Below are 25,081 nucleotides of genomic sequence, written 5' to 3'. Positions count from 1 at the left end.
TAACTGCAGGTTTATATACTGCTAGAAAGCCAACAGTGCGCTGAATTCAGCAAAGTGTTGGCTTTCCCATTATGTGTCCCCTGTGGAAGAGCTATATACTTTTTAGCTGTATATAAAGCTGCAGGTGCCTGAGGACATGTGAGGTCCTCTTTATGTAAAGGGCCGTTAACACTACCGCCGTTGTCTGCCCCGGGGTTACTGTCCTTAACCCGGGAAAACTGGGGCTTGTGGATTTTGTGGTGTAACACAAGATGACCAGCTTTGAAACTGCTTTGTCACAGTAGGAGTCACATGAACGCTAGGAACTAAGGTTTCCCATCTGAACATTGCCTCTCTTGGTTTGCTTTCTTCCCATATCACATGCCGGTGCCATCTTTTCCCAGGTAAGTGACAAACATGCATCCGGCCTTTCACATATTTTACAGACGTGACCACTCTTCAATTGGCATAAAGTTGGTACTTGTTACAGAATTCATGCGATTTTGAAATCATGGTCATTTTATAACACACATCTGGACATAACCAGGCAAGTGGAAAGGAAAGACACATCTGTACAATCACACATCAGGACCACACTACCTTCTTCCATTGCTTCACTGGCCAATTTCTTATGCTCATATGTCCACTGTATGCATTTTCGGCAATAACAAGGGTTCATTATGGGTACTCTGACTGGTCTGTGGCTACAAGCTCAACTACATAGAAAGCTGTGATATACTGAGAATTGACCCCTTACTTTCCTGCTCAGTATTAACTATCCCAACAATTTGTGCTACAGTAGCTCTTCTATGGGATTGGAACAGACAATGTAGCCTTTAATCCCTATGTGCATCAATGAACTTGGGAGGCCAATGGTCCTTTCACTGACTTATCAGCCGTCTATCCTTGCACTGATTCTACTAAGTACTGACCATTGCATACAGGGAACACTCCACAAGAACTGCTGTTTTGTACATGATGGGATTGCTATTTGGCTGTGGTCGCTCAGAATCTTGTTGCCATTCACTGCTTGTCCCATCTCTGTACAGATTAGATTAAATTATTTATTCTCTCTCTCTATATATAATATATCTATATACACACACACACACACACACACACACACACACACACACACACACACAAACTATAGTTGTGTGTATTTCTGAGAGCCTTCCCAAAAGCATAAGTCACAGAAAAAGGAGAGGATTTGTAGATGTAATTCCAGACAAATGAAGTGCAGCATCAGTGAGTTAATAACAGGAAGGAATATATCCTTTAAAATACTCACGTAATTCTAATGCTGCTATTAATCCCAGGGCAACAAGTGCTTCATTCTGCATTATTACATGTTCGCTGGTTGCCATAGTGACTAAGTGCTTGATGCCACCACTTTCGACAATGGTTCTAATTACATCCTATGGCAAAGAGAAATCAAGCAATGAAAGAAAACAGATTTGCATTAAACGGTTATCCTTTTGATAAAAAAAAAGTACAAAGTCTCCAGTGGTTGAGCTAATGTCAAAGTTGCATCCATGTGTATATCCACAAGTAATTTTGTTTTTCTATTGTAAATGTAGTACAGCAGCACACACTACAAGTACTTACACTGATGTCCTCCAGGAAATACACTTCTAATGTCCATGGTGAACAAACAAACAACAACAAAAGTAGGAAAGGAAACTCTCCACTCCAAACAGTCGTTTCCAACATGTTCCATCATGGAATATGGAGGAAGAGAAAAGAAATCAAGTAGGGCCGCGCTAACAGGAGTTTGACATAATGTCCGTATAAATGTCCTTATAAAATTTTGCTGTCAACACACTCGTTGTATGTCTTTTCTTAAAAACACACCTGAGTGTCACAGTACCGTATTTGTATGGCAGTGTCTTCGGTGGCACGGCTCAAGGCCGAGATATAGATTATATATATATATATATATATATATATATATATATATATATATATATATATATATATATAAAGACTGGGACTTAATCCTAGACTGAAGAACCAATTTCGCGCTCCGTACGGTAAACACAATGTTGATGCGTAGATAGGATTCAATGGATTTATTTAAAGATACCCCGAAACGCGTTATCTCCATACCTTACAAGTACCACCCATTCATCAGATCTTATTCTTACTGCTTTCACGTGTCTATGCTGTATGTGGCAAGCCATGTTGCTGTATAAACCTCAGGAGAAGCCCGCGAACGTATCTGATGAAGGGGTGGTACTTGTAAGGTATCGAGATATCCCCGAAACGCGTTATCTTTAAATAAATCCATTTAATCCTATCTACGCATCAACATTGTGTTTACCGTACGGAGCGCGAAATTGGTTCCATCATGGAATATCGCGTTTTAAAAACCAATGAGTTTTGTAACCTCATAAATGTATTTACCTGTCAGGTTGTTTTTTGACACAGGTAAAAATGAACAGTCAAAAGAGTGATAAGTTCTATATATGGTCATCAAAACAGACACATGGACCCAACAGAGCATTATTTAATGAACGGAAATATGAATGGACATCCAAATTATATCCATTGACACAACAAAAAAAAAAAAAAAATAATGAAATTCATCAGTTTTTTTAAACTTACAGATGTCAAAAACGTACGTATGCACGTGGAGCAGCACAATGTATGCAGAATGCACATTAAAGAAAACGATTACTGCATTTCCACAGCTAAGAAACGTGATTAGAGCCCTAGGGAATGTTCTCCTCGTGGAATTTGAACAAGCTTAAAAATTCAGCTTCAGGAATTTGAATTGAAATTTTTCTGCTTGACCAAATTCAATCACAGAACCTGCTGTGGAATTTGCAAATTCTATACCAGCCAGGCAGAATTCTTCTGCCTCCCATATGCTTGAGTGGAAGTTATCAGGGACAATCCACCAGAAGGTCAAGCATGACATCTTTTTCTGCTAGCTGAAAAAACATCTACTGGATGAAGAAGAAAAAAAAAAAAAAGAATGGGAATCAAAAAGAATGGGGGGCATATTTCAGGTGGAAGTTGGAACTCATTTTGAGTTGAAATCTGCCTCAAATTCAGCCGTGTGAACATACCCTTTGTGTCTTGGCTGCTTATATCTTTATATATAGGACTGGGCCTCTAAGTGCCATTCAGACACCACAATTTTCAGAATGATGAAATTGCATGGCACGTTCCAACACAGGCTTTGTACAGGAAGTTTCTGATGATTATACATTAGTTTCTGCCACACAGTCACAATGAAGATGATAGCAGTTTACTTCCCTGTCTACGTATTGTCTCTTGCATTTACTTAGGAGTTTAAAGAGGAAAATCATTCTGTTCCTAGCAACTTCCGATACCCCGTCATGGCAGGCATTCACTAATAAGAGTTTGGTTTCCTCTTAAAAGCAAGACTTCCTTCCTTCCACTGGGATAAGAATTGCTTGCACATATTTAAGAAATTAAATAAAGAATAAAGTCTATTGACAGATTCATATTAAATATTGTATTTGCTTAGTAAGAAAAAAAAAAAGGAATCTGGAAACATGGGAAATAAAAGTACCAAGTATAATCTATGGACAGTAATGAAGGGTTTTACACGTAGTTTCTGCTGAGTTTAGTGTGCATGGGGGCAGCCTAACATTTGTTTAGGGGTAGAAGGACTGCGCATGTATAACTTCATGTGTTCAAGAGAGTTTGGGTCTGTTCCTCTGGCACTTGGTAGATCAAACAATGCCTGAAGAAGAGACCAAAGCTGCACTGACAATGGATAGTTAAAGTAATACACTCTTCTATGATGAAAGTGTGGGTTTTATGATAGATAAAAGAGATCAGTCCAATAACAGGAGCTTTGAGCTGGATTTTCATGTTGGAGCCACATACCATACGTAAAAGTACTCTACAACCAGTGACTTGGGAACAACATGTGCTTTTCAAATCTGTGGCTACTGTACCTGCAAAGTCAATATAGCAGACACATCCTAGCTAGAGATGAGCGAACAGTGTTCTATCGAACACATGTTCGATCGGATATCAGGGTGTTCGCCATGTTCGAATCGAATCGAACACCGCGTGGTAAAGTGCGCCAAAATTCGATTCCCCTCCCACCTTCCCTGGCGCCTTTTTTGCACCAATAACAGCGCAGGGGAGGTGGGACAGGAACTACGACACCGGGGGCATTGAAAAAAATTGGAAAAAGTCATTGGCTGCCGAAATCAGGTGACCTCCATTTTAGACGAATAGTGGATTTCAAATCCGGGTCATATGAGAATGTGAACTTTGTGACTATGAGACAGGGATAGCTGTACAGGCAGGGATAGCTAGGGATAACCTTTATTTAGGGGGGAATGTTATTAAAAATAACTTTTTGGGGCTCTATCGTGTGTGTAATTGTGATTTTTGTGAGATAAACTTTTTCCCATAGGGATGCATTGGCCAGCGCTGATTGGCCAGAGTACGGAACTCGACCAATCAGCGCTGGCTCTGCTGGAGGAGGCGGAGTCTAAGAGCGCTCCACACCAGTCTCCATTCAGGTCCGACCTTAGACTCCGCCTCCTCCATCAGAGCCAGCGCTGATTGGCCGAATTCCGTACTCTGGCCAATCAGCACTGGCTAATGCATTGTATTGGCGTGATGAAGCAGTGCTGAATGTGTGTGCTTAGCACACACATTCAGCTCTACTTCATCGGGCTAATAGAATGCATTGGCCAATCAGCGCTGGCCAATGCATTCTATTAGCTTGATGAAGCAGAGTGTGCACAAGGGTTCAAGCGCACCCTCGGCTCTGATGTAGCAGAGCCGAGGGTGCGCTTGAACCCTTGTGCAGCCTCGGCTCTGCTACATCAGAGCCGAGGGTGCGCTTGAACCCTTGTGCACACTCTGCTTCATCAAGCTAATAGAATGCATTGGCCAGCGCTGATTGGCCAATGCATTCTATTAGCCCGATGAAGTAGAGCTGAATGTGTGTGCTAAGCACACACATTCAGCTCTACTTCATCGGGCTAATAGAATGCATTGGCCAGCGCTGATTGGCCAGAGTACGGAACTCGACCAATCAGCGCTGGCTCTGCTGGAGGAGGCGGAGTCTAAGATCGCTCCACACCAGTCTCCATTCAGGTCCGACCTTAGACTCCGCCTCCTCCGGCAGAGCCAGCGCTGATTGGCCGAAGGCTGGCCAATGCATTCCTATACGAATGCAGAGACTTAGCAGTGCTGAGTCAGTTTTGCTCAACTACACATCTGATGCACACTCGGCACTGCTACATCAGATGTAGCAATCTGATGTAGCAGAGCCGAGGGTGCACTAGAACCCCTGTGCAAACTCAGTTCACGCTAATAGAATGCATTGGCCAGCGCTGATTGGCCAATGCATTCTATTAGCCCGATGAAGTAGAGCTGAATGTGTGTGCTAAGCACACACATTCAGCACTGCTTCATCACGACAATACAATGCATTAGCCAGTGCTGATTGGCCAGAGTACGGAATTCGGCCAATCAGCGCTGGCTCTGCTGGAGGAGGCGGAGTCTAAGGTCGGACCTGAATGGAGACTGGTGTGGAGCGATCTTAGACTCCGCCTCCTCCAGCAGAGCCAGCGCTGATTGGCTGAATTCCGTACTCTGGCCAATCAGCACTGGCTAATGCATTGTATTGTCGTGATGAAGCAGTGCTGAATGTGTGTGCTTAGCACACACATTCAGCTCTACTTCATCGGGCTAATAGAATGCATTGGCCAATCAGCGCTGGCCAATGCATTCTATTAGCGTGAACTGAGTTTGCACAGGGGTTCTAGTGCACCCTCGGCTCTGCTACATCAGATTGCTACATCTGATGTAGCAGTGCCGAGTGTGCATCAGATGTGTAGTTGAGCAAAACTGACTCAGCACTGCTAAGTCTCTGCATTCGTATAGGAATGCATTGGCCAGCCTTCGGCCAATCAGCGCTGGCTCTGCCGGAGGAGGCGGAGTCTAAGGTCGGACCTGAATGGAGACTGGTGTGGAGCGATCTTAGACTCCGCCTCCTCCAGCAGAGCCAGCGCTGATTGGTCGAGTTCCGTACTCTGGCCAATCAGCGCTGGCCAATGCATTCTATTAGCCCGATGAAGTAGAGCTGAATGTGTGTGCTTAGCACACACATTCAGCTCTACTTCATCGGGCTAATAGAATGCATTGGCCAATCAGCGCTGGCCAATGCATTCTATTAGCGTGAACTGAGTTTGCACAGGGGTTCTAGTGCACCCTCGGCTCTGCTACATCAGATTGCTACATCTGATGTAGCAGTGCCGAGTGTGCATCAGATGTGTAGTTGAGCAAAACTGACTCAGCACTGCTAAGTCTCTGCATTCGTATAGGAATGCATTGGCCAGCCTTCGGCCAATCAGCGCTGGCTCTGCCGGAGGAGGCGGAGTCTAAGGTCGGACCTGAATGGAGACTGGTGTGGAGCGATCTTAGACTCCGCCTCCTCCAGCAGAGCCAGCGCTGATTGGTCGAGTTCCGTACTCTGGCCAATCAGCGCTGGCCAATGCATTTCTATGGGGAAAAGTTAGCTTGCGAAAATCGCAAACTGACAGGGATTTCCATGAAATAAAGTGACTTTTATGCCCCCAGACATGCTTCCCCTGCTGTCCCAGTGTCATTCCAGGGTGTTGGTATCATTTCCTGGGGTGTCATAGTGGACTTGGTGACCCTCCAGACACGAATTTGGGTTTCCCCCTTAACGAGTTTATGTTCCCCATAGACTATAATGGGGTTCGAAACCCATTCGAACACTCGAACAGTGAGCGGCTGTTCGAATCGAATTTCGAACCTCGAACATTTTAGTGTTCGCTCATCTCTAATCCTAGCCACAAACCAGCTACACTTACCAGTTTCAAAATCCATGCTAAAAATACACATATCTCCAGATGGTAGTAAATTTACGCTTTCTTGTTTTTTCATATTTAATAGGTTTTTCCTTTACTTTTAGTTGGATGGCTTTAAATAACTGCTGAAATCTGAATATGGCTCACAAGGTAGAGTAGTTTCAATGAACTAGGTGTGCCAAGTAATTAATCCTACCATTAGCTTTATGACTTTTTATACTAACCTTTGATTTGCTGTGTCGTATGAGAGCTGAGAGCAGCCTGTTTGACTCCCCCATAACACCAGCATGGTCTTTGGCTTCACACCACTCTACAAGACGTTCAACAAGTTTGGTATTTTTCCCCAGTTGTTCAGCAGCTTCAGCTGTTAAGATGAAAAACATGTTAATGTAATATCCATGACAATATGGGAGCACGCCAAATTCAGATAATTTATACCAACAGTACAAGAAACTCAGCTTACATGGTAAAAAAATAAAAGTCACTCTGGTTGTTGTGCTGTGTCTCAGAACCTAAAGAGGACCTTTCAGGTACTCTGACATTTGCAGCTGAGTTCAGCGTACTGTCGGCTTTCCCGTTCTGTGCCCCTGCTGAAGAGATTGGTGCCGTTACTGTTACTGCATTTCTGACAGTCTGTGAGGAACACCACTCTTGACAGTACAGTCCATAGCGCTGTACTGTCAGAGGGGGTGTTCCTTACTGCCCAGTGATGACAGTGAGCGGTGAGGAACGCCCCCCCCCCCCCCCCAGTACAAGTCTATGGACAAGTACTGTCAGGAGGCGGGGGAAGGGGCATTCCTCACTGCTCAATGTCATCGGTATATAACGCCGCAGGTGCTCGAGGACATGAAAGGTTGTCTGTGGATGTGTCCTAGAGTTTTTCCAACTACCAATGGATTTTTTATACTAATAACCTATCCACAGGACATGTAGACCTTGCACAAATCCACTGTTATTGAATAGGCTTGAATCTGCTATTACTTGAATAGAAGCAGCCTGCACATGTTCCCTGTTCCGGGATCTGAGGGATGCCAGAACAGCTGATCTGTGAGAGTCAGGGTGGTGGACCCCTGCAGATCACATACTGATGACCTATTCTGTGGATAAGTCTTTAGTATGAAAAATCTATTCGGGGCGGAAAACCCCTTTAAGTTCTAGTAAGGGTTTATGCCATTATATAACTGTTCCCAACTTGTTTCTACATTAATTTTTCTCTGTCATAAGGAACCCTCTTGGGAGTACATGCTGCCCAAACCAGCATAAACATGTTGACAATTTCCCTTTAGACCTCTTGCACATTAGTTGGATTTTCTAACCAGATCCCAGTGAGGAGACCTGAACTCCAAGCAACATAGTGATCTACAATGCTAGGATTCCTGCCTCCCTACGGCTCTTCTGTACTATATGTATAGTATGGGATAGTAGAACCATAGGCAAGGCATGGGCTCCTAGTATCAAAGATCACTATGTTGCTTGTACTACAAGTCTTCAGATTGAGTTTGGGTCAGGAAATCTGGCTGAACCATAGAGCGGTTCATATTCCCTGTATGCAGGAAGCCTTACGCTCAAATTCCGGTCAAAGACAACAATGAAGCCTTGAACCTGATTTCCAGAAAAACTAAAAACATGACCCTGGTTAATTTCTGAATAGCCCTTTATCCATACTGCTGCTCACCTCTGCTGGCCCTATGTATGGCCTTAAATGACCTGACACACTGTCACTGTGACATTGTGGCCAATGCAATGTGGTTAAATTTGCCATTTTCATGCCAGACAAAATCATCACAGACATCATGTCAAGCTGCAGAACAGCACGCATAGGGTCATTGAAACGCAGCAAGGTTAAAACCATAAGTGATTTTTAATACTATAAAATTATCTATTGTGGTAAAAATAGAAAGAGAGGTTTCTGAGATATTCATCAAAATCAAGAAAAACAGCAGCTTTTCAAAAATGTTTACAAGCCCTGCAATATATACCTGGAACCCTAACTATAATATCCTGGTTACTGATATCGGATTGCAGGAACTCCTTTTTATTTATCATTGGTTTTATTCTATTTCTTCTCTACTAGTCCATTAGTATTAACCTTCCTTCCATCCACTTTCTATCCAAACCTGCGATAATCTTCTTAGTAGAGCTTTATTTTAATCTGATGTTCTTCATTTTTCTTCATTTGACTGTAGTAGGCCACACTGCTGAACAGATGCCTTTAACTGTATACTATATCTAATGAGATATGTGGTATAAATACTGGGATGCAGTGGTGAATAGCCCATGATGAAAATGTTACGCAGACCACCACTGCTTGAGGCAACAGCTGAATGGGACTTTAAGAACCTCATAAATTACATGATCTATATTACATACAATGTCCTGAATTAGGCTTATACATAATATAATACAAATCACATATATCCTGCTGTAGCCATTTTTCAATTCAAAAGCCATAACTCATTTATTTTTCTATTTTCAGAGCGGTATGGGGGCTTAAATGTTTGTGGGACAAATGTAATATTCTGTACAATGTACCGGAAAGCTTGAAAAAAAAATTCAGAATAAATTGGAATTAGACAAAAACCGCATTAGAGTGACTTTCTTACAGGCTTCGTATTTATAGTGTTCACTGAGCAGCCAAAATGACATCACCTGTATGTAATATGTCTGCAGCATTACCGCAATACTAAATTTCACATTTTAACCCCTTAAAAAAAATCTGGAACTGTGTGTGTGGGGGGGGGGGGGGATGCATTTCTTGTATTCCACAAATTCTGACACCCATAACTTTTTTATATTTCCATGTACAGGACTGCATAAGGCACCATTTTTGCAGGGCAGACGTAGTTTTCATTAATATCATTTTAGGGAAGATCTGAAGTTGATTTGTTTTTATTAAAATTTCTGAATAAAAGAGGCACAATGCCTTTTAATTTTTCTTCCTTTTTTGTTATGGGAAAAATAATTCTAAAAAAAATAAATAAAAAGTTTGCAGGCATTTTTGGACACAGGGATACCTAATATGTATGAGAAAGTGACAGGCAAAGTCCTGGAAGGATGCTATATCTCCCCCAGACTGCTCTCTTATGTGTGGTGAGTGAGGTCAGGTCAGGGCTGTAGCAAAAACCTCACCTGTGATATTTAACCACTTCTTTCCTACAGCAGAAAGGCGCACACGCACAGGTGGGAGCTGGGCCTCATTACAGGTCTATAAACCCCTGTCAAGACCTCAGTCCTGGGCAGTCCCTGGGGGAGAGAGGAGGTGCCGAGTCCGGTCTCTAAAAGCCTGTCTACTGGTGAGACCTGTGTGAACACAGTCTCTGTTTTGTTTGGCTTTGTTTTCCATGTGGTTGGAGCAAGCCACACGTATAGTTAGCTTTCAAGTGTTTAGTTAGCAGCTCAGCCGAGCAGGTTTTGTTTTGCCAGAAGTTAAGGCCTCTTTTTGTTTCTGCCAGTTTTGCAAAAATAAACACACAGGGTAAAACCTGTTTGTACCAGATTTTGGCGTCTGTCTCTGACTGTCTGGGTCCACTGCTTCTACCGTTGAGCTTACTCCCCCACTATATATATATATATATATATATATATATATATATATATATATATATATATTTTTATTATATACACATACATATACACACACACATGGTAATAGTACATAAACAATCATGAGGGAGAACTACCACCAGAACCAAATGTCTGAAAAGGGCTTTAGGGGTGTTTCTTCTCCTGCTGAGGCTTCCCTTTCCATCCCCCATTGCTTGAATGATATCTGCCACTTTGTACTGGTTTTTGTACTTGTATTCCATTTCCATCTCTTTCATTTACCATCTATGTCACATATTTTGTATTTATCCATCCTTTATTCCTACATTTGGTAGGACATTATAATCATACTCATATTAGGTCTTATCTTCTCAATCCATATAAAACCAGAATATATATATTTTCATGTGCTTTTGAACTGATGTAACTAATATACCATAGTTTACCTTGTTTTACTGGTATGCTATTTTTGTATGTGTTTGGCTATACATCATATTTTTCTGTGTAAAACTTATCTAAAATATCTACTCATATTGATTACATTATGTGTCTAATTATAGATTACCATTGAGAAAAGTCACTATACATGACCAAAATGTTTGGGATAGAATTTTCTACAAGACTATATGTCTATGAGCCTTTAACTCACATGGTGTTACTTAAAGAGGACCTTTCACTATTTTGCCCACAGGCAGTTCTATATACTGCCGGAAAGCTGACAGTGCGCTGAGTTCAGCACACTGTCGGATTTCCCGATGTGGGCCCGGTGTGAAGAGCTTACGGTCCCGGTACCGTAGCTCTTCTATGGTCAGAAGGGCGTTTCTGACAGTTAGCCAGAGACGTCCTTCTTCACAGCACAGCCAATCGGGCTGTGCTGTGAGAGCCGGGAGAAACGCTCCCTCCCTCTGCTCGCAGTACTAGTCCATAGACGAGCATTATCAGGGAGGAGGGGGGAGTTCCTCCCGGCTCTCACAGCACAGCGTGATTGGCTGTGCTGTGAAGAAGGACGTCTCTGGATAACTGTCAGAAACGCCCTTCTGACCATAGAAGAGCTACGGTACCGGACCGTAAGCTCTTCACACCGGGCCCACATCGGGAAAGCCGACAGTGTGCTGAACTCAGCGCACTGTCAGCTTTCCGGCAGTATATAGAACTGCCTGTGGGCAAAATGGTGAAAGGTCCTCTTTAAATAAAGAATCCTTTATTGCACCGAATATCGGTATTGAGTGCCGTCAATACTTGCAGGATTGATGTTGAATGTGATGGTTCCTTGACAGGCAGCAATATACAGAGTGCGGTCCTACAGCACATAAATGCTTTGTCATACTTAGTCCTTTTTGACTAAATTGTATTGGAATAAAATCCAGATTTTCATGAAAATCAAACTGTAAATTAGAACTAGAAAGTGTAGAAACAGTCCTACAATGGACTGTCATTATCTTGATACTGATTTTAATGCGAACAGACTCCTTTTAAAAAGCTACTGACTGAATTACTATGGAGCTGGTTTCAGTTTATACACGATGGACACCTGACGGACCATCAAAGGGTCCACCAGGCTTCATGTGTTACTGGTCCGCTTGTCTGTTGTTCACGGCCCCTGACAGACTAGAACAACGGAGCACCGATGGTAGCGTGAATCTAGCTTACCTTTTTCCCTGACTCCACTGCACTTGTGGCCAATGGCACACAAATATTTCATCCAACTTTTCTTTTCTGCCTAGGAGATATTGGAATCTTTTTATGTAAACTTTATGTTCATAGCTAGAGATGAGCAAGTACTATTCGAAACGGCAGTTTGGAATAGCACGCACCCATAGCAATGAATGGAGCCGGCCGGCACGCAGATGGGGCCGGCATCCTGCCGCTTAACCCCCTGCGTGCCGGCTGCCTCCATTTATTCCTATGGGTGCGTGCTATTCCAAACTGCCGTTTCAAATAGTACTCGCTCGTCTCTATTCATAGCGACTAAAACCAATAAATCTTAGTACCCAATACAACATGATCATACCTTGTGCATCTATTAACATCCGTAGTGTTCCCAGTAATTTAAACTGTACGGGAGGCATTTCTGACTTCAGAAACTTCAGCACTTCTTCTGCTACTCCAGCAGACAACATTTTTGCTTTATTCACAACTAAAAAATAAAAAATGAAACCGCTGAAACACAAGATATTCTTCCGTTAGCACATTTATGCTGTTTACATATAAAGATGAGAAAGAGCACCAGGCTGGTTCATATTAGTGCAAAGAACATTCATCATAATGCGTCAGAATAATCACTGTATTTACCTTTAGCTGCATGTGTAATTTTTGCCTTTACTTTTTGCACCTCACTGCTACATCTTTTATTAAAATCTCTTGCTTTTGAATAGGTGTGCAAAGGACAATGACAGCACAATGTTCAGTGTTGGGTCAGTAAGTGCTTCCCAGGGTCACAATGTCCGAGGCTCATTACACATCTTTGACATGTAGTCATGAAATGTATTTGGTAGATTTGTGAGGCCGATAAGCCACTCTTTTCTGCTAATGTGCTATGGTGGACAGTTTTGCTGTAAAATTGAAAATTACTTTTAAAAGTAAAGCCATTTTGTCCTTATATGATGCTCATTCTTTTTCCCACAATAGAAAATGCTGCACATAACAGAAAATTTAATAAATAAAACCAATTTATGGAAGTACATGGATTACTTACCAGGAATTGCCAGGTTTCTTAGAGCACTAAGAGCAGCATGCTGTACAGTTACATTGCCATCTTCCACATGTCTGTCTAGCAAATCTATGAGCTTCTGCACAATGCCATTGTCCACCATATGAATACAGTTCCCATCTAAATTAAACAGATTACCGTCAGCCCTGATAGGCAGTATATACAAGATAGGTGTAAACTAGTATTAGTGACTCGTAGCCTAATGATCAGTGGGAGAGATTTATAACTACTGTCTTAAATTTACTCCATTTAAAACTAAGGCAGCAGACCGAAGATGCACCAAATTTATTAAAAGTGCACAGACTAGATGATATATTTGGTGCATTTTGCTATAAAATATAGACACCTCCCAGTTGTCTTACTGAATAGCAATATATTACATCACAAGATTGACACAATGTTGGTGCTTTTAGGACACACCCTTTTACTAAAAGCCATGCTCTGGTTATCGATTTGGTCTATTTTTATTTTTTTTTAATAAAAAAAAATAAAATAAAAATTATATACATCTGCTGCATATATGCAAAGACAGAATTCTGGGATATTTTGATTAGTAAATACAGAAACTTTCTAGGCCACTCAGCTCAGCCCATACAGCAGCAGTGCACACGGGATGTCTGTACTTTGTGGCGGACAACTAAAAGAAGAATTATACTGTGTGAAACAGTTCTGTTACACTATTTAGTCCAGATTTTTTTTGAACTGTATATAGGGAATGTTGCCTAAGCAGGTAGTGTTGTTTCAAAAAATGTTTGTTGCCCTGCGTTTGTCGAGGGACCCCCTGAAAATTAAAGGAGTTATCCAGTTTTTAAAAAGTATTGGCCAAATAACAGGATGCATCAATAGAAAACACTTCCTAATACATGTCCTGTTTAAATTTGGGATCATTTATCTGAGTTATTTTGCAGGTAATTGACCTCAGCTGTGACACTTTGTTAGCAAGCTTTCTATCCCTCCCTATGAGCAGTGCAGCCAGCAAATGAAACATCACTGCAGCATGTGACCTCAGATATCGGAGTGATTGATTATATCTGTGATTTCATTGAAGGTAAGAGTGGTAAATAATGATACAAGGAGCAGAAAGTAAAATAAAGCCAAGCAGAGGGTGAACAAGGGAACAGTGAGTATTTAACACTATTGTGGATGTATCTGCAGATAATTTTTTATGCCCACCATCCCTGAATACAATTTTTAAAGGTTGCCAATTATAAAACATGTGAATTTAAGATTACAAAATATGTGTTTTTTTCTTGTTTCTAGTGATTTAAACTAGTAGATACAATTAAATGTGTAAATATGGCGCATAACTTGACAGGCACGTGGTTCTGAGCTACAACGGATACAGGAACAGATGTAAATGGAGTTGCAGACAATATTGCCAGTTTATAAATAACAGGAGAGACTGAAGTAGCCTACAGCAGCTACAAAAAGAAAGTTACCATTTCTAGCAAAATTGGCTATTGCCAGGGCACCAGCTAACTGTAGCTGATGATTGTGAGATGGAAGCCAGGACAAAACCCTCTGAAAGACACTGCCTTTTCCACCTTCAAACAGCTTTTGCATGGACTCATCTGTGGAAATAAAAAGGAAGATTTTTAAACAAATTCATAAGCATAGAACAAATCAAAAGACCAGATGAAACAATGGAGGGGGGAGTGGAGAGTAACTGAAGACATTTACGTAAAAAGGCTGTTAAAAAGTTGTCAATTTCTACACAAACCTATTTTTGAAGTGCAAATATTTGTGACTTTTTACTGCATTAACCCCCCCTCCCCCAAAGATTCTGGAAAGCAGAGGGCTACAGATGCACCTAATTTATTTAAAAAAAATATCTTAATAAATGAAACAAAAATCGAATATCTGACTGGTAAGGGGTGACAGCCAGCCCTGTGTGGATTAGCTGTTTGGGGCTGTTTCAGACACCCAAAGCAGTTGGTTCTAGTCTCTGTATTGAAGTCAAATGGGAGCTGAGCTGCAGTGACATCACCTGACCACTATACAGGGCCCGATGCTTCTGGTTCATTCTGTGCATGGTACTGGTGAAAGGATCAGCCATAAACAGTTGATCCATGGATGGGCCAACTGTCAGCCCCCCTCCGATCGGATATTTATGGCCTAAAACATCTACCTATATCCTATGGATAGTCCATAGATAAAAATAAAACCCTGGCCAACCCTTTAAACCACATCTTACTCTAGTACACGGAAGTCGAGACTGATGCATGAAATTGCGCTGTTGATAAATCTCCCCAATAAATTACAATTTCGTTTAGGTTACACTTCTACGTATCTACCTTTGCATACAGAAATCGCTGTCTATAGATAAAGGTCTGGCTTGGTTTTACATCCCAGTAATGTTGCAAGGCCTGTTAAAGGGTCAGACATGAACTTAGGTCACCTACCTCTCAAAAGATGGCACTAGAGAGATAGCGCTCTTTTTTGGAACGTGAGCTAATTTGTTGCTGTGAAAAACTCCCCCCCCCCCCCCCCCCCAGAAACACTTACTGCAGTGCCCCCTAAAAGTGGCTTAGTTGACAGATGGGATTGCACTAGTGGCACCAGAGAGGTCAATCTACAAGAGGTTGCGGATCTCTAGCTGACCAATTCCTATTAGTATTACAATCTGGAACTGTAATTAGATGTTATGGCTCTTTCTATTGCATTGTACAGTAAAGTAAAAATAAATGAATAGCTAGTGCTACTTGCCAAAGGATGTAGTTAGGTATTCTGTAGCCTCATTATGTGTATATATATATTTTTTAATGGCTACCGTGTAAAATAGCTAAGTTTCTGTTCACACTTATGTTTTTAAGCTGCCTCTGACATTCATTGCCATCTACAAATATAACAGCACATATAGATGACAAGAGGAGTACATGCTTGTGAGTGTCCACTCACATTGCTTTACTGACATAAGGTAGATCTGTCTTGTAACACCACTATTATATAAGTATACCCATCTGATCCTTCCATGACTGAATACCTGCCTCTGTGGAGGGTCAGAGGTAGCTGAGAATATGGAAATTTCCAAGCAGGTAGACAAATTGTTTTGTTTTATTTTTTCTTCCATAAAAGTGAACAGAACTTACATAGAAACATAATAAAGCATAATAAAGGTATCAAAATATCAGGAGTGTACTTACCACCTAAAAGCAGAAGAACCATTAGATCAGAGGCAGTCTTCAGCTCTGCAATGTCATCCTCCTTCTCACTGTTCACAGTTTGATGGACTATATCGAGTAAGCATTCCACCAGGCCAGCCTCCACTAGTTGAAGCTTTATAGCATCTACAAGAAACAACACAAACATACTAATTATTAAAAAAAAAAAAAAAAAAAAAAAAAACCCAAAAAAACAAACACCATGTGAAGGCACCCTAAGACAAATCCCTGTTACTCCCACTTACAGGGATTTGTGTTAGGTGCAGTTTTCTGGGAATACCCCGTGTAAGGGCAGGAGTTCTTTATGGGAGGCAGGCAGAGACTTTTTGAGGAGCAGTTACTGGACCTTTTTGTTGCCTTCTGACTCCCACTATCTTTATGGGTAAGAGACATCTTTTTTACCCCAAATACAGTCTTTGATTTGAAGTCATTTGGAACGCTATTCATTCTGATTAGTCGTTGGGTGTTTTTTTTTTTTTTTTTATTGGTTCTACATAGTCATTGTTTATTATTCTGTGGGCTACCTTTTTTTAAACTATGATATTAAAAGTTTTAGATTTTTTTATTTTTTTTTACCTCAGTGCCATATGTTGATCTAATTTTAATTAAGTCTCTTACAAATCTGATACACTTGTCCTGTTTTATAATTTATTGAGCGACAGACGAATGCTATTGTTTGTACAACTCCTGTATTAATTACTCATGGTTTCCTAGATCTCCACTTGCTTTCATTCATTCTGCTTATTTCCAGTGGATATTAAAAAAAAAAAAAAAAAAAAAAAAAAGTCCATGGTGACGAGCACACAGGCGCACAACTCTTTACCAGGCAGATGTGAGCCTCACAGGACCATGGACTTGTCCTAGGACCGGGCGATTATGACCAAAGTCAAAATCAGGATTAAAGGGGTTGTCCACTTTCAGACCAATATTATTTGTATAATGTCCATGCTCGTGTGATATACACATGACCATGGACTGATTTTTATCCACTAGAAGTAACAGCAATGAAACTGCTATTATGTGGTCTCTTCAGACCCCAGAGTGTAATTAGCCCAGTGGAGGTGCTCAAATATAAAATAAATAAATACTCGCCTCTCTTAGGCTCAGGTCAGTGGCTGATTGGGCCTCAGGGGTCACGCGATGTTGTGAGACCTAGACCCAAGCATCGTGACGCCACTTGACCGACGAGGCTAAATCAAAGGCCTTAGCTATCCCAGACGTCATTCAGTAGAGAAGAGGGAACTGTGCTAGAGCTCAGAAGAGGTGAGTAAAGCTGTTTGATTTGTTTGCTTACCTTCCCTGGGCCTCCACTAAAGAGACCCCCAGAGTATAATAGCAGTTTCAGTTCAGTAGTGTTAGTTTCGGTCCAAACAATACTGCAGGTGGAACCTCGCAAATATTGCAACAACTGAATTGAACCAATCAACATGCAAAAAAACACGTTGGTTATCCGGGTTTTTGTTCAGTTTCAGTTATTCTCCGATTAATTGCCCAGCCCTTTGAATTCCAAGTGGGGGGAAAAAACAAAAAACAAAAAAAAAAAAAAACAGTCCTCAAGCTCAGGGAAGGGGCAGACAGACAACCAAAACACCCCCTCCACTTTCCCAGCACCCAAAAACTCTGACCATTTTAATTTTTGAAAAATTACCAGTAGCTGCTGCATTTCCCCCCCTAGGCTTATACTCGAGTCAATAAGTTTTCCCAGTTTTTTGTGGTAAAATTAGGGGCCTCGTATTATACTAGAGTATATACGGTATATTGGAAACTTGTTTATTATAAAAACAATAATTATTTCTCAATATTTATCTGAAACTGGACAACCCCTTAAAGTCTTTTGTTGGGGATATTTGTTTGCAAGATTTGGCAACATATATACATCCAACAGAAGGCTCTGACAAATGTCACTCCATAGTGGTAGAAGTCACCTACTGAATACAAATATAAAAGGCATATACTGAGCAGTATACCAATGTACACTAATAGGTCAACGGGACACATTTGGGTGAAAGGAAAGCTATGGATACATTATAGGTATGTGCTGTTCACTGGTGGGTTCACACATGAAAGACAATTTCTGCTACATATATTTTTGGAAATCCACAGAAAAAGAATCTTCATGTGATAAATGTGCATTTACAATGGATCACACACATTGGGCTGCACATATATACCCACATCAAAGTTCATGTACATTTTATGCGCCCTTCACCTTGGCTGTGTGACTTCTTTGTACTAGACATTTTCATTTATTAATGGTGATTGTGATTGCCAGATTTCTGCATACAAGAGAGCATCACACGTTAATATTATGTAGATTACCAATATGCATTTCAAATGCAACACCCACACAGTGCCTTAAATAAACGTCAACCTTCCAGAGGCAGTCACTTGTCAGGATGATTATTTTGTATAACAGATGTTGCTTTAAGTGCATATTAAATGGCAAAGCTTTTCCAACACAGAACAGCTGACATGCACACAATTCTCCTTTCTGATGCCAAGCGTGCCTTAGGAATTTCAGCTTTATCCCCCACAGAAAAGCCGTGCTTATTCCTATTGACAATATTCAGATGCACTCCGAGGCGTATATACTTTACAGAACAAACAAAACTGAATTTAATGAGTGGAACTTGACTGTGTTACATGAGGAAATTTTGACAGCTGACAATTCATCTAAAGAGATTTCCTTGCCTAAAATGATTTATAATTTCAGGGAGGATACTGAAAATCAATATTATTAACATTTATATTATCAGTAATGTAAAGTTCTTATAGTTGTGTAAAGGTAATAAAAAAAAAAAAAAGAAAAAAAAAAAAAGACCTTTATGACTAGTAGCCGACAGGTGGACATGCATTATTACTGTTCATTACACGGTTTCCCAACCTTGTCAGCCTCAGAGCAACCCTGGAGAGAAAAAAAACAAAACAAAAAACAACCCACAATATTTCCTAGAGTTGACCTAGGGGCAACCCTACAAAAAAAAAAAAAAAAAAAATTATATATATATATATATATATATATATATATATATATATATATATATATATATATATATATATATATATATACACACACACACACACACTGCAGGTTTCCAAGGCTTTGACTGTTGAAAGATCTTCTACATTTGCAAATGGTTTATTCTCTGATATTACTAGGATGTTAATCTGATGGCAGATCACCACATGGAGGGGCATCCCGAAATTCAATGTTTTACCTGAAACCCCCCTTTACTTTCCTATTTGTTGAAAACACAGTAACATGTCCTCAGACACTTACTAATTGCATCACGCCCAGTGCAGCATTCACTGTGTAACCTGTCCAGTTCTGCAGAGGAGGATACAAGACTACCATTGCACATTGAGAACCTACAGGTGTCTTCCTTTGGCTTCCTGTTTGGTGCAGACTATACATAGTCACCATGTGCAGAGTCAGCAAAAACACATACAGTATGTCTGGTCTCTATGCATACATCAAAAAAGAGCAGAGCCGCAGTACTAAAAGCAGCCATAGACAGCCCATGATGATACTAAAGAAAGAATATCTACAGGAGGACACACCAAGGTAGTTCTTCATAACCTTCCATTTTGGTGAATAGGTTACAATTCCAACATTTTATTATTATTTTTTTTTAAACATGGGCACAATGAGAAACAATTAAGATTATAGCAATACCAAATTGTGAAAGGTCAAAAAAAATATGGCTTCTAGAAGGTCAATCTATAGGCATAAAGGTATAGCATTAATGGTCATTCTGCTTCCCCAGACATTCATGCATGCTTCCAAATCTTACCACACCAGATACCATCTATTGTGTGAATGTATAGAGGGAACAGTTAATTGAATTAAAAGGGATTGTGGAAAGCGAAGCGATTCATCCTTTCTGGCATAAATTGCACCTTATTTTGCACATATCAGTTTGTTAATGATTTGCACCAAACACAAATGATACTTGTGCTTTGCTAAACACATTTAGAAAGTGTCTAGACCAGGGGTAGGGAACCTTCGGCTCTCCAGCTGCTGTGAAACTACAACTCCCAACATGTTCCATTCACTTTCATGGGAGTTCCAAGAACAGCAGAGCAAGTGTGCATGCTGGGAGTTGTAGTCTTGCAACATCTGGAGAGCCGTACGTTCCCTACCCCTGGTCTAGACAAAGGGATGTGATGTGTCCCAATGTGCCAGATTCATTACCGATGCAAAATAATGACCTAAAATATACCAACCATGAGCCGACTTAAAGGGACACCTGTTTTTCCATAGCCCCATCATATGCAGGACCAAGTGATTCCCTTTTCACTAGCACCCCTCTGTAATCTTTCTATTTCAGCAAAGTGAAGTGCATAAACTAAAACAGTCCCAATGTGTGTCTGTGTGTGGGAGGGGGAGATGAGGGTAAGGAAGCTTCAGCCTAGTTATACCGTCCATTTGAGAATCATGGCAACTAGGCAAGATTGACATCCCCCTCATAATGTCAAAGAGTAAGGGGAGATGTCAATCATGCCCAGGAGGAGTGATCAGGACAGAGTGATAGGCTGTAGCTTCCTTCCCCATCCCCCTCCTCGGGACCTTCCGCTGTGACTACTTAGGTTACTTTACATATGACTTTTTATGCTTTCAAAAATCTAAAACTTCACTTTGTTGCAGCCGAACGATTACAGAGAGGCAGCAATGGAAAGGAAAATACTAGATTCTGCACGATGGGGCTATTTATTTTGGAAAAATAGGTTTCCATTAGAAAGAGAAAAGTATACAATGTATCTGATACAGTATCATATCCTTTGTATTCCCTACCTAGTTAATATGGCTATGCTTTGTATCAGTGTCATTTCCCTATGAGTGACTCCATACAGCGCGCATCAATAAGCTGTAACACAAGTGTTCATGCATTCTGCTGCGACCAGGAGCAGACAAAGTACTTAACTTTCAGTAACTATGGCAACACAGGAATATAGATTAGCATACACTGCTTTAGAAAAAAAATTGAAGCTATACGATTCTAATTTTTTTAAATATATATTACTTGGGTAAATAAAGAATACTAACTGCAGGTATATAGAATGGATGGTAAAGGATGATATGATGTAATGTGCCATGTGGAAATTCTGCCGGATCATGAATTGCCCTCAAAACTTTCCTCAATACTCAGCCCAAAGAAGAGTAGAGTAATAACTGTAGCTTTGGGGGATACAAAAAGTGACGACAACAATAGTGTGAACTCCTTTCTGGTGCAGACCCCTTTATTCCCATCTGTTGCACAAAAGGGCAATTCTGAAGCATGGATCAAGCTTTGGTTCTGTAGCAGATTACATGGAGAAAGTAGACATGATCGACCAAAGTGGTTGCAGGAGTCACCTTATGGCTTGTAACACTGTACTAGAAACACATTGTTTTTTTACTGAACCAGTAACACTCTATCCACATCAATGATGATATGAAACCTCATCCCATAGTCTCGTGAAAAGAAGTGAAGTTAAACATGAATCAACAATCACACTTTATTGATGTTCTGCCGGAACCACCACCAAAAGAAAACGTTGAGGTTTCAAGGATCACACACCACATACATCAGCTAATGCCAGAATCTACTTCTATCCATTTACAATACATACACCTGTTAAGCAGCAACACTGAAAGCACCGACACGTGAAATGAGTAAGAGATTATCTGAAGCCAAAAGTACCCATCAAGGGGTGGGGTATTTACTCATCTGGTCGTATATTGCTGGTGTGCATTGGTTAATACCGACCAATAGTGCTCGAGGAAAGGAAACACTGTCAGTGACAATGTCATGGGCACCCAAAGCTCAATGATAGATGTATGGAATGAATAGCTTGTCCGGTCTGAAACCACAGAGAAGCTACTGTACTACAAATGTTTGAAAAAGTTACCACGCCAATTCCCATCTTGAAAAAGAAGGGCCTTTGACAGGAAGAGTAATTTACTAGGCAATATTCTGTTGGGAAACCTAGAGTCCTAACACTTAAGTAGATGCAACTTTGACACATACCACCTACTGAAATATTGTTTCACACCACATACACCCCTTCATGATATTTGTATACCCTAATGGCAGTAGCCTTTTTCAGCAGGATAATGCACCACAGTGCACTGCAAAAAATGTTCAGGAATAGTTAGAGAAACATGGCAGAGTTCAAAGTGTTGATTTGGGCTCTTAAAGGGGGTATTCCCATCTCATGGTTCATATCTTTATAGTTATTGTATGTAAATTCAAGAGTTTTCCTACTTACTTCAGAAATGCTACTTTCTTTGTGAAATTATTCCTCCCTTTGTTTACATATCATTGACAAGGCACACAGCCTGTTCTTTCTCCTTGTTTAAGCTTATAGAATGGATGATGTGACTCGCTACTCTATGGAGGGGAGGGGGGCTGAGTTGTCAGATCACAGTGGCTTTCAGAGCTTTTATTTACTGCTCTTCCATCCAGGCAATCATGTCAGCTAATTGCAGTTTGCTGTGTCTAAGGAAACAAAGATAGAACTGAGTTTAATGCAAGTTGCTTTTCTGTCCTTGTAGGATGTTGATTTTTTTCTCTCCAAACCTGTTTAATATAATATATATTTACTGTGCAGATAATTTAACTGCGTTATTATAGATGTCTAGTAATCATAATAATTTCTCATAGTAAAGGCAATGTCTATATCTTCTGGAGTACTTTATAGTGGCCTGTCCAAACAGTCAAAGTCCACCCACCAGCTTGCTGAAGAGGTTAACAAACGAGATAGTAGGCAAACTGGCAAGAGGTAGATGGGAAAACCCCTTCAAAGGGAGCCTATCATTAGAATCCCGTTTTAAGCTTAACCCACGTTGGAACAGCCTTAAGAAAGGCTATTCTTCTCCACACCGCCATTCCTTATATATCCTGGTTTTTGTCCATATGCTAGTTTTCTCACAACATTGGGGGTAGTCCTCAGCGCTCAAACAGCATTGGGGGCATCCCCTGTGCTGTTTGAGCCCTCAGTGCTGCAAGAAAACTAAGAATATGGGCGAAAAACAAGATATTTAAGGAATGGCGGCACAGAAAAGACATCTACAGGTAGGGGAAGAATAGCCTTTTTTAAGGCTTTCTTAACCCTATTCCAACGCGTGTTTAGCTTAAAACAGAATTCTAATGATAGACTCCCTTTAAGCTCCTAAATCTCTAATTAACAGTCCGTGAGATGTGCTGGAAAAAATCTGATCTATGGAGGCCCTACCTTACTGGCCTTTTAGACACCACAGGGAAACTTCAGAAATCTTGTGCAGTCCAAGTTTTGCTTGATCAGAGCTATTTTGGTGGCAGACGTGCATGCACCGTTTCTGCCTCTTCCTATATTCCGGCACAATAAGAGAATCCAGCCACAACGAAGAAATCATGGCTGGGTTTTTGACAAGTGCCAGGCCAAACAGTGATCCTGCAGTCATGGCCATATCCAATGGCAACTGATCATGACAAAAGACTATCATTAAGATGGTAAGACGAAGTCTTTAAAACTCTATAAAATGTTTAATTATTTATCCTTGCTAAATGTTTAACTCTTAATGGTCTACAAATTTCAGTATGGTTATGTTTATTGGGAAACCCTATTAATGACGTACAGGCTTTAGCACATTGCAGTTTCCTTCTGGAAGCAAATTGCATTTCTGCTATTGCGTTAACAGCCTCTGTCAGAAGCGGACACAGTTGGAGACAAGTCAGCATGAACACAGCATTCTGCTTCTTACAGAAAGGTCACTTTGGCTTTTCAGACAAGTCACAACACAGTAGTTGGTAGCGGGTTGTTTATCATGTGTTACAAGCAATTATACAGGTGGAACAGGCAGCGGACAACACATACAATGAAAGAGAAAACTGCACGCATAGTTCATATTTTGCCACATTGTAAAGGTAGAATCTGTCATTGACATTTAAACTGAGTGTAAAAAGGAATAACATTAGGAGGACCCGTTCAAAGTAAATGTATTTCCTGAACAAGGTTTATCTAGATGGCTGAAAAGAATAATATCAAAAAAATATAAGATTTAGTGTCTCAGACCGTGTTTACACATTTGTTTTGTAATTAAAAGGATTCTATAATTAGAATCCCCCCCCCCCTTTTTTTTTTTTTTTCAACAAATACCACGTTGCTGCTTGAAAACTCTCCAGCGCCGCCTCTTCTCCCACATCACCGTCACATCTTCATCCAAAAGTGCCAACTGTGTGTCCCCATCGGCCATTCCCCTGTGGCCTCTCCCATTTGGTCACAGGGGAATGGCCAATGGACACGAGCAGTTGGCACTTTTGGATGAAGAAGTGACAGTGATGCGGAAGAAGAGGGGGGAGAAGAAGATGGAGGCGGCGCTGGAAAGTTTCAAGCCGCACAGGGGATGCCTCCAGTGCTGCTTGAGTACGAGGGAACGCCTCCCGTGCTGTCTGGAGACTGATTAACATAACAACGAAAACCAGGATATCTACTGAATATGGGCGCAGAGAAGAATTCTAAACGTGGGGGAAGAATCGCCTTTCTTAAAGGTGTTCCAACATGGGCTTAGTTAAAAACGGGATGCTAATGATATAATCCCTTTAAAAGTCCTGCACAGCATTTCAATTGGGTTGAGGTCCGGATTTTGACTGGGCCATGCCAACATTTTGATTATTTTCTTCATGTGGTTGTAGATTTGCTGGTGCACTTGAGATCATTGTCCTGTTGCGTTATTCAGTTTGGCCAAGCTTTAGCTGTTGGATAAATGGCCTCACATTTAATTCTAGAATACTCTGCTATAGAGAGGAGTTCATGCTCAATGCAGTGATTACAAGGTGCTCAAGTCATGTGGCTGAACAAAAAATCAGTCCAAACCATGACCACTA

At 40.8% G+C, this 25,081-nt stretch overlaps 1 protein-coding gene across 2 annotated transcripts in view; it reads right to left on the bottom strand.

The window, feature by feature from the left end:
- RAP1GDS1 (Rap1 GTPase-GDP dissociation stimulator 1) overlaps positions 1 to 25,081 on the bottom strand; it is a 95,218-nt gene that overhangs the window by 5,952 nt on the left and 64,185 nt on the right. For both annotated transcript variants that reach the window (XM_075285635.1, XM_075285644.1), the window contains 6 exons: positions 16,215 to 16,358; positions 14,511 to 14,642; positions 13,057 to 13,191; positions 12,373 to 12,498; positions 7,043 to 7,182; positions 1,271 to 1,397 (listed from right to left, as the gene is read on the bottom strand). In XM_075285635.1, the coding sequence (XP_075141736.1) occupies positions 1,271 to 1,397; positions 7,043 to 7,182; positions 12,373 to 12,498; positions 13,057 to 13,191; positions 14,511 to 14,642; positions 16,215 to 16,358 (804 nt within the window). The remainder of the gene's footprint in view (positions 1 to 1,270; positions 1,398 to 7,042; positions 7,183 to 12,372; positions 12,499 to 13,056; positions 13,192 to 14,510; positions 14,643 to 16,214; positions 16,359 to 25,081) is intronic.

The sequence above is a fragment of the Leptodactylus fuscus genome, chromosome 1, assembly GCF_031893055.1.
Source record: "Leptodactylus fuscus isolate aLepFus1 chromosome 1, aLepFus1.hap2, whole genome shotgun sequence".
In the NCBI taxonomy this organism is placed as follows: domain Eukaryota; kingdom Metazoa; phylum Chordata; class Amphibia; order Anura; family Leptodactylidae; genus Leptodactylus; species Leptodactylus fuscus.
This window is presented reverse-complemented; position numbering and strand designations above follow the sequence as displayed.